This window comes from Nannospalax galili, unplaced genomic scaffold, assembly GCF_000622305.1.
Source record: "Nannospalax galili isolate Female #2095 unplaced genomic scaffold, S.galili_v1.0 scaffold732, whole genome shotgun sequence".
NCBI lineage: Eukaryota > Metazoa > Chordata > Mammalia > Rodentia > Spalacidae > Nannospalax > Nannospalax galili.
The window spans coordinates 544571-554519 of record NW_008330574.1 but is presented as its reverse complement, the minus strand read 5'-3'; the positions used below and the strand labels follow the sequence as shown (position 1 = coordinate 554519).

Sequence of the window (9949 nt, the reverse complement as noted above, 5' to 3'; positions counted from 1 at the left end):
GGAGGGAGGGGGTGGGAGAGAGAGGGAGAGAGAAAGGTATGGAGGAATTTCAGACATCCAGATATTTCAGGCGTATTTGGGTGGTGGTACCTCCTGATGTGATGGTTAGTTTTAATTGCCAACTTGACACAATCTAGAATCACCTGGTAGGAGCTTGTGCAGATCAGGCTGGCCTGTGGGCAGGTTGGGGTGGAGGTAGGATTGTCTTGATTACATTAATTGAGGTAGGAGAACCTGCCCATTGAGGTACCATTCTTTGGGTTTGGGTCCTAGACTATCTAAGAGTGGGGAAAGTGAGTTGAGTACAAGCACATGCCTTCATTTTCTCTCTGCTCTTGATTGTGAATGTAGCTAGGCACTGCAAGTTCCTGCTGCCTTGACTTCCTGACGATGAGCCGGAACTTGGAATTGTGAGCTACAAGGAACCCTTTCCCCCCTAAGTTGCTTGTGTTAGGCAACAAGAAATGTAGCTAGGATACCTGGGGACTCCTTCATAATAGAGAAGGGAAGTAGCAACTAGCTAGCACACTGGTAATTTGAAAGGTGGGGTTCAGAGTTATTGTGATTTACAGTTTTAGCTTAAATACAGCTTCCTTTATACTTAAAGACATATGAAAGCTCTGGTTCTCAAGGGCACGATATATATATATATTTTTTTGAGAGAGAGCCAGTGCCTCAGGTAGCACAGATCTGCCTGGAACCTACTTTGCAGCAGAAGGTGACCTTGAACTTTATGATGCTTCTGCATCTACCTCCTCAGTGCTGGGATCATACTTATGCATCAACACATTGTGTTTTATGCAGTTCTGGGATAGAACCCAGGGCTTTGTACATGCTAAGCAGGCACTCTACCAGCTGCACTACATTTTCAGCCCCACACAAAGCCTTTTATTGAACAAATCTCCATACTGGACATATTGCTCAATAAACTTGACTGAAAATAAGCAAAGTATTGCTCAGCTTGACTTTATACAAATGTTTTCTTTCTAGTTTCCTTTAAACTTCTGTTCTGACCTTGTTTTAGAGGCCTGCATCTAGCTTCTTGCATTTCTTTGTTTTCCCACCCTCTTTTAATCAGAGAGGAAAGGACAGTTTGCAGCTGCATTTTATGCACAAACATGGGTGAACCTCTACCTGGGGAGCTTCTAGGCAGATGTTCTTAGACTAAGCTGGGCTGCTGCTTAAAACACTGGCACAGCAGCCACCATCTCATCATCCTTGACTGCATCTGTGGTCACACTTTGAAGAAAGGCGGCATTCAGCTCCTTACAGCTTTTCTGGATTCCTGGTACTTTGCCTTTTTATTCTAACAGCTGCTTATTTGCATAACCTGCGAACGACACTTCCTACCATCACACTAATGGGCTTCCTCTAGCTTCTTGGACATTTTTTTTCTTCCTCTTTTAGATTTTTATGACAAATAGCAACTTTTGCTTTCCTGTCTGAACTTTTTCATTTTCTCCCAGTTATACAATAAAGCTGAAATTTATAGACTATCATGTTGGCATATTAATGATTATACTTGTCTATGAGGCCTTCCTGAAGTTCCTACTTTCTTCACAGATCTCTTAGGATGTAGATGCAATAGGGTACCTATCAATTCCATTTACTTCTGTTATCATTTATAGAACGCCTATCATCTCTCAGGCACTAAACTACTTTCTGAGGCTACAAAGTAAATGTCTAAAGCACTCAACTTGTTGGTGTTAGTCTCATAACTATAGCAGGATTGCACTGGAAAGAGAAACCTCCTCCCGTGGCTATTAAATACAGTATGGGAGCAGTCCAAGTTACTAAGGAGAGGGAGAGGGAAAGAGAAATACTGGAATCCAAAGGCACTAGTGAAGAAGCATACTGTAAAGGTCAGGAGCCAGCTAGGTGGTGTGTGCCGCTAAAGCAGGCCCAAGCTGCATAGTGAAACTCTATTTCAAAAAAGTAAGGGTTGGGGATGTAGCTCAGTAGCAGTGCTACCACCAAACAATTAACAAATGCAAGGTCCTATGTTTGATCTCCAGAACTGCAACAAACAAATAAATTCAATGAAAATAAGTTAGATATTTTCTAACCTAATATAGGGTTTTAATATTGTTACATATTATGCAAATATAACAAGAACATACAAATAAGAAATTATGCATACTTCATCATCTTTTTTTTTTTTTTTTTTTTGAGATAGGGTCTCCTTGTAGCCCCAGCTGGCCTGGAACTTGCTATGTAGACAAAGCTGGGTTTGAACTCATAGAGATCTGCCTGCCTCTGTCTCCTGAGTGCTAGGATTAAAAGCCTGCACCACCACACCTGGCATATTTCATTATTTTAAATGAATATATTTATCAGAGCACTAATTTCTGCTTTGACATTTTTTTCCAATGCTGGTTATGGAAACCAGGGTCTTGTCACATGATAGGCTAGGGTTCTACCACTGAGTGTGTTACATCCTTATTCCAACTTGATTCGTTTATATTTCCTTCCACTGAAAACTTTGAAGGTAGGGCCTATGAGGCGCCTCAGCGGGTAAAGGTGCTTTTTCTGCAAGGCTGGTCACCTGGGTCTGATGGCTGGAATCCGTATAAAGGTGGAAGGAGAGAACTAACTCCACAAAGCTGTCCTCTGGCCTTCACAGGTGTATGTGGCATGTGCATGATCACACATCATACACACAACAACAACAACGATAATAAATATCTTGGAGACACTACGTCTCTTAGTGAAGTTTTGGTAAGTCTGTAAATGTGGGGGACACAGGAAAGGAGGCATTTTTTTTCCTTTTCTTTGTGATGCTGAGCTCAGACCTATTGTGTTTTGTTTAGGAAATCTGAAGATGTAATACTTCCTTTTTTTTTTTTTTTTTTTTTTTTTTTTTTTTTTTTTTTGACAAGGGTCTTTAGCCCCAGCTGTCCTGGAACTCACTGTGTAGACCAGACTGGCCTTGAACTCGAACTCACAGAGATCCTCCGGCCTCTGCCTCCTGAGTGCTGGGATTAAAGGCGTGCTCCACCACGCCCGGCAATACTTCTTTTTAAAGGTGCAAGGAAAGGCCCATCAGGTCCTGTTCCTTACCAGCTGAAGAAGCACATCCCAATCTCCTTTTGTCTTCTAAAATAAAAGGTACGAGGCAGAGGTTGTTAGAGCGTAGTGTTTTCTAGGGACTAAACCCAGGTACTTAGAGCCTCTGCAGTTCCAACAGTTTAAGTAGCTACACTAAAGCGGACATTCACCAAAACAAGGGGCGCGAAGCAGGAGGCCCACGGAGCCGACTTCGGGCACTGCACAGGTTGGGGCAGCCGCCTGGTCTGGAGCTGTGGATGCTTTTTCCTCTCCCTGGCTCCCAAGGGGGCAGAATCGTGCATCGCAGGGAGTGGGACTTGCCCCTGAAACTGCTCAAACGTTATTCCCCGCAAACGGACATCGATTCTGTCAGGTATCCACGAGGGCTGGGCGGAGGACAAACCGCATCCTCAGGCAACACCGGGGGAAGAGCGAGCAAGGGCTTGGGGCGCTGGAGGGCTGGTCTGGCAGGGCTGGGTACGATTGGGTTGCGCTGATTGCTTCCTCAACCCGTTCATCATCCAGGATCCCCATCTCGATTGGCTTCTTCCCCTGCTACTCAGTTCCGCCGCGCTGATCCCCATTGGCCCCCTCCGCTGAGGCCCCGCCCCGTGAGCTGGGCACGGGCAGTGGGGCTCCCGGGAGCGGACCCAGCACTTGCACTAGGCTGGGGGAGGCGGTGGTGGCTCTGGAAGGGGAGGAGGTGGAGGAGGAGTGGGGCGGGAGAAGGCAGCGGCGGGGATCGGGCCAGGGTGATGGTGCAGGTGCCGGTGGCCGGCGCTGTGCTGCCGGGCTGAAGGGCGCCTGGTCCAGGGTCCGCAGCGCCGCCGCGTCGCTCCCGGGGACGGGCGAGCGGGCGGGAAGATGCTGAGCAGGTTGATGAGCGGCAGCAGCAGGAGTCTGGAGCGCGAATACAGCTGCACCGTGCGGCTGCTGGACGACAGCGAGTACACCTGCACCATCCAGGTCAGCGGCGCGCCGCCCGCCCGCGGGACCCCGCTGCCTAGCCGGCCCAACTTGGCCGCCGCCCGGGGTCGCCCGAGCCCCAGCGTCGCGCTTTGTCCGTCCGCGGCTGCGGCGCACCGTGTCGGGCGCGAGCCTCGGCCCGGGTACCCCCGCGGTGTGTCGCGGGTCCCACACCCGGCTCTGCCGCGTGCTCTGCGGGCCGGGCTCGTCTGGCCCGCCCGGCTCGGCAGCCCTTTCCGCAGGCGTCCCAAGTGAGGTAGCGGGGCTGGAGGCTGCTACCCGGGCCGCCCCGTCGGGGAGCGGGGGGCCCTGTCAGGCCCGCTGGCCACCCTTTCTTATCTCTCTGGATGGAAGGATAAAGGTTTATGTCATAATTTCTCCCTGAGCATTTGTGAGTCAGAGCTCTCGGAAGGTAGGACGGAACGCGCAGCCCATGCAGAGTGGCCTATGGCAGGAGCCCAGCCCTCCGGGCTTTCGAGATGTAGCCCCCCGCCAGTCTTTTGATCACCCCCATCCAAATGTGTTGGCTATTTCAGGGGTGGGGGCGTGAGGTCAAGATTTAGCAACAAGTCCTAGCGGTTTAAAGGTTGGCAGCGGCTAGAAAGAATCGGTGACTTAGGAAAAAACGCCAACAATACGATAATGCTTGCACAGCATTTCTTTGAGAACCTGGCGTGTTTGAAAGGGTTTTTACAACCCCTTGCTTGTGTCCCTTCACTACTGCTGTGTGGCGCGTCAAGAGTAGTAGTCCTTCCCAGGAATGCAGTCTCTCCTTTCCAAAGTCAGCGATTGAAAGCAACCGCGGTGCTCTCGGGTTTTAGTTCTTCAGCCCGAGGACCCTGTGCTCTCCGCCACAAACTGCTCTTTGTGGAGAAGCAAATTGAGTTGGACCCGGAGGGGTCTCACCCGATCCCTTGCCTTCGCAGCAAGAAAACAACAGAGGCTTCTAGACTCAGATGTGCGTGCCTGGGTCCTACTATTTATTTATTTATTTATTTATTTATTTATTTAATTTATTTATTTTGCTGACAATGCTCAATAGCACAAAACAGCGACGTGTGAGAAAGACACTGGATAGTGTCTGAGCAGCTGCTCTCTGCTGACTGTGCCCAGCTCAGCCCCCCCCTCCCCCCGCAGCTCAAGGCCCAAGTGCTGACTGCTGCCAAAGAGACATGAGGGTAGAGATAGAGCACAAATATTTCTTTTGAAGGCCACTTAATACAGATTAGACACTCATAAAGATGCTGGCCACCAAGTGAAAGGGTTTTTGTAGTTGTCTGCAATAGAGAAATGATACGTATTATTCCCGATTCAGTGAGAGGCATGCTACTTTTTGTTTCTATTGTATCTTTGGGCCATGTACAGGTTTTTGTTTTTTTGTTTTGTTTTGTTTTGGTGGAGGATGAGGAAACGTGGATTTGACATCTTTGTCGTTTGAGTACAATGTCAAGAGCTTTTAAGGTCTTTATCTTTTTGTTTTAAAAATTAAAGCATTTGTACAATAGCCTGTCAAGGGCTGTGTGAGCTTTAGACTTCATAAACCTTAAGAATACTTTTGTGATGCACGGTGGAATGAAATTTCTCAGACAGATCATTAACTTTTACCAAAGTATAGAGTACAAATGAAACATTACCTCAGTAGAAATTATTGATGGTTTTAAGGTATCATGATAAAGAAACGTGTTATTTTTCTCAGCCAGTGGAATCTGTGAGGTTGATTGGTATCATAATTGTGGGTGGTTTTTATTGTGTTGAGAATGAGCATATTTTTAAGTTAAGTAGGACTTACTGGGTTTATGTTTACTGCATCTGCTGTGGTTGTGTTTATTTTCTTATGACCCTTAGTTTATGTTATAATTTAATGTTATAAAAATTAAGCATGGCCACTGTAGTATGTACAGTCTAGATGTGTTAATGATTATGCATTGTGATTCTTATGTACACACACACACACAGAGTCATTCTTTGACACTACTTTTTTTTTCACCCATTGGAGGAAAGGTTTGAAAAAAGACAATATCTATATGAACCTAATGTTTTTAGAATATAGCTTTTAAAAAGGCATTTAGAGGTTGAGTTTTCCTTAGCAACTTTCCTCCTATTTCTACAGTGTGAGTGTGTATGTGTGTGTGCACATGTATGCTTATGTGTTAAACACTGGGTACAGTCTTTTAACATGGAAAGGTTGAGTGAGCTCTTTATTCAGGTCAACATCCTTCCCAATATTTTAAGGATGGCAATACTGTACATTAAAAATATTTTAGTGATAATTGGAATGCCTTTTCTCAAAGAATTATATGTGATATTTTAACTTAAACAGTCTATCTTAGAAAGATTTTTTAAAAATGACTTTTGAGATAATCAGAGACCACTTACAGAATTAGAAACATGTCAATGGGTTGGCATCATTCTGAAGGCCATGTATGGTAGATTTCAATTGTAAGGCAGCTCTGTCAAGGTATTGGTTAAGCAGCATGTCACAATGCTGCAGTTACACTGATTTGGCCTTTAGGATGTGATTATTAAGGTAGCCAGAATGCCTTGTATCTTTGCAGAGAAGGTTCTCACAGTTACCAGACTGTTCTTTCATTCTTCCTGGTATGTAAATGTATTTGTAGAGCAGGAGAAGTACAAGTTATACATAGGAGGATTGGAGTGTAATTGCTCCCCTGTGAAGAACATTGTTAATAGCTCTGTGCCAGTTTTGAAGGTCATTGTCTCACAAATGCAGATCTGGTCCATATTTTTCACTCGCCTGTTTTATCTATGCATATCTCTATTCATTGACCACATTTGCTATCTGACGTTTTTATTTGGGAGAAGATAGAAAAAGTGAAAAATGAAAAGTCTACCGAGTATCTTTGAAGCCAGCCTGAGCAGAGTCATTTAGATGTCTAGACATGTATTGTCCTAAAGAATATACTTTAACGGTCTTTCAGGTTGTAATAGTTAACATATTATTAAGGATATATTGCAGAAATTCTAGTAGCAGTATTATTGGACAGGCATATATTTTCAAATGAGGTATTTTAATATTTTGGGGTGATTATTGAAAGATAAAACTACCCTAGAAATGAGTTCGATTTTTATTTGGGACACATTAGTGTCACTGATTAAGTAGGCAGGTTCAGCAAATATTTAAGTTAGTGTTATAAATAAAATGTGTGTACAGAGGCAGTTCTGTAGTGGAACCAATATTTGGATTTGACTGTGGCTCAACTACTTAGTCATTTTGAGACCTGGAGTAAGGGAGCCAGAGAACAAATGAATCCCCCGCCACAATAGCATTATGGATTGAGTAGATGTCCCTAGTACCAAGTGAGAAAAATGGGATGGTGGGTTGGTGGGAGGGCCCCGTGTTGGGTGGCTACTGAGGTACTATTCTGTTGGATCCTTTATGTCTTCCAGGAACTATTTGAGAGGTGGATAGTATTTTCTGTTTTATAGATGAAAAGTCAGGTCTCTGAGTCAAAGAAATTTACTTAGCATTAGAAGGTGGTCTTGCAATTTTCAATCCAAAGTCTTTTTGGTTCTTGGTCTTTTTTTTTTTTTTTTTAAATTTTGACTCCCCAAGTTGCTTCATATCTCTACTTTAATCTCCTCATCTATAAAATGGAAATAGTAACACATACTTCATAGTAAAAAGAAAGTCATTTGGACCTATTGCAGATAATGAGGAACATTTAAACAAACAGCAGATTGTGGTTTAGTCTATTCAAATAAAATTGGGAAAATTTTGCTGTTTTAGGAAAATAAGACAGTTTAAACCATAAATCTCCTTAAAGTGGTTTTTAATTAGTCTCAATGAAGTTTTAGAATCCTATCCTGGGATAATGTGACTTCTTATTAGAGCCTTTCTAAATTTAAGAATTTGGGCTGGTGAAATGGCTCAGCACGTAAAGGTACTTGGTGCTAAACTTGATGACCTGAGTTCAATCCCTGGAAACCACGTGGTGGAAGGAGAGAACTGACCCCCACAAGTTGTCCCCTGACTTCACACACACACACACACACACACACACACACACACACACACACACGCACCGTGAAAATAAATCAATAAAATTAAAGATTTTACATTTACCTTCCTTTGTCCTACCTGAATCTTTGCCTTTAGAAGAGCATTTATCCCCAGGTTATGGTTTGTCTTTTCTAAGAATTTCTGCCTCATATTTTGTAAGTGGAATCCTTGGTTTCATTAATATAAAAGGGATGTTGTTAGAAAATTAGGATGGATCTCTGTGAGTTCAAGGCCAGCCTGGTCTACATAGTGAGTTCCAGGACAGCTGGGGCTACAGGGAGACCCTGTCTCAAAAAGACCAAAAAAAAGAAAAAAAGAGAAAGAAAGAAAGAAAATTAGGATAATTTTATTCACAGAGAAAAACACAAAGCTGTTGTAAGTTTCATGAATATTAATTTTAAAATTATTTAACAGGTAATTATGCTGTCTCAAAATCTCTGTAACAATAGCAAGTCAGCCAGTCTCTAGCTCTTGAAACTAAGATAACTACAAAATTAACCTTCTCGAATTTGAAAAGCACTTGTATTGCTTCTTAACTTTTGTGTTAAATATTTTAGAAAACTAATTAAATAGTGTATTAAATACATCTTTTTATCAAAGAAGATAAATTCTGGGTGCACGATTGTGTTCTCGTTCTTTTTTCTGTTTACAGAGTGTCAATGACACCAGGAGATCCGGAAACATTCACCACCACAGATTTTACCTGTGGCGTCTCTATGAACTTGTATTCTATTAAATGCTTGGCATGAATGCGCTGGATGAGGCAGCTCAACATACTGTACAATAAAAGAACATGCAGTTTTTAGAGTCCTCTATTTTGTTGCACGAGACTCATTTATCAGAGTTGTGCTATCATTAGTATCAGACTTTCAAAACAGACATTTTTGTTATGCATTTGTAATGGTTTGCATACAGGTATGAAAATGCGTAATGCAAAATCAGAAGCAAGACAATAATTTTAGAAGAGAGATGTACCAATAATGTACTAATTTCTAAGACTCTGAAAATGAGCCAAAATATTTTTTATGGTAAATTATACTTCAGAGTTTATAAAAATGGAATAAAAGAAAACTATAAATCATGAGCCTGAGGAATTATATAGCACCTAGTTCAAAGCCTTACACATTTCTAACTTAAAAAATGTTTGTTCTGGTTTGTGTTAAGTGATTGCTGTGGTAACCCTCTAACCTTTCGTATATCTGAAAACAATATATGTTTTCTCACTGGGTAACTTTTTTCATTTCAAGACATCCCTTCCAAACCCTTTTTCTCTGCAGTCCTTCTCCTTGGTGAGAAGTACAAGTTTATAAATGTAGTATTTGTGGAATCTTTGAGATCTCTGATAACTTTTGCAACTATCCTTTATTGAATTGATAGAACTCTTGTCTCTAAGCTCCTATGTCTTTTGGTTTTTCTCTTAGGATTTTAACCTTCAGGCTTTTCCCTATCTCTGCGGGTATAAAGAGCCCAGATAAAAAGAATACTTGCAGTGCTTCATGCAACCTTAGAGGTCTGCCAGAATTAGTATGTGGAATGTAGTGTTCACCACAGCCACAAAGATGTCTTTTACTCCTTTCCCCTAATTCAGTACTACATAAAATAGAATGTAGACCTCCAGGTGAACCATGTGATTCAAACCATCTCTAGTGATGTCTATTTTAAGATGAATTCATCTTTGACAGACAGCCTCATCTATAATGCACTGTCTGATCTGTAGACCCTTTTCAGGGAGCAGTGTCCTGTGGGTCACTCTCCCCTTAGGTACCTTGCCAGAGCTCATACAACAAAGATGAATATGGAGAGGATTGGCAGTGCCTTCCAACCTCTTTCTCATCTGTGTGCTTAGGGAGCGGTGCTGCTGCTTCTCTGGAGGCCAGGCAGAAGTCACTGTCTTGTTTTCTGGCTTTGATCCTT

At 42.9% G+C, this 9949-nt stretch overlaps 1 protein-coding gene across 3 annotated transcripts in view; it reads left to right on the top strand.

Annotated features, from left to right (window-relative positions):
• The first annotated feature begins 3789 nt into the window (after nt 1–3789).
• Nucleotides 3790–9949, top strand: part of Frmd5 (FERM domain containing 5) — a 370855-nt gene continuing 364695 nt past the window's right edge. For 2 of the 3 annotated variants that reach the window (XM_008849087.3, XM_008849083.2), the window contains exon 1: nt 3790–4014. In XM_008849087.3, the coding sequence (XP_008847309.1) occupies nt 3913–4014 (102 nt within the window). In that variant the 5' untranslated portion in view covers nt 3790–3912. The remainder of the gene's footprint in view (nt 4015–9949) is intronic. The other variant, XM_008849074.3, reaches the window with a different exon arrangement.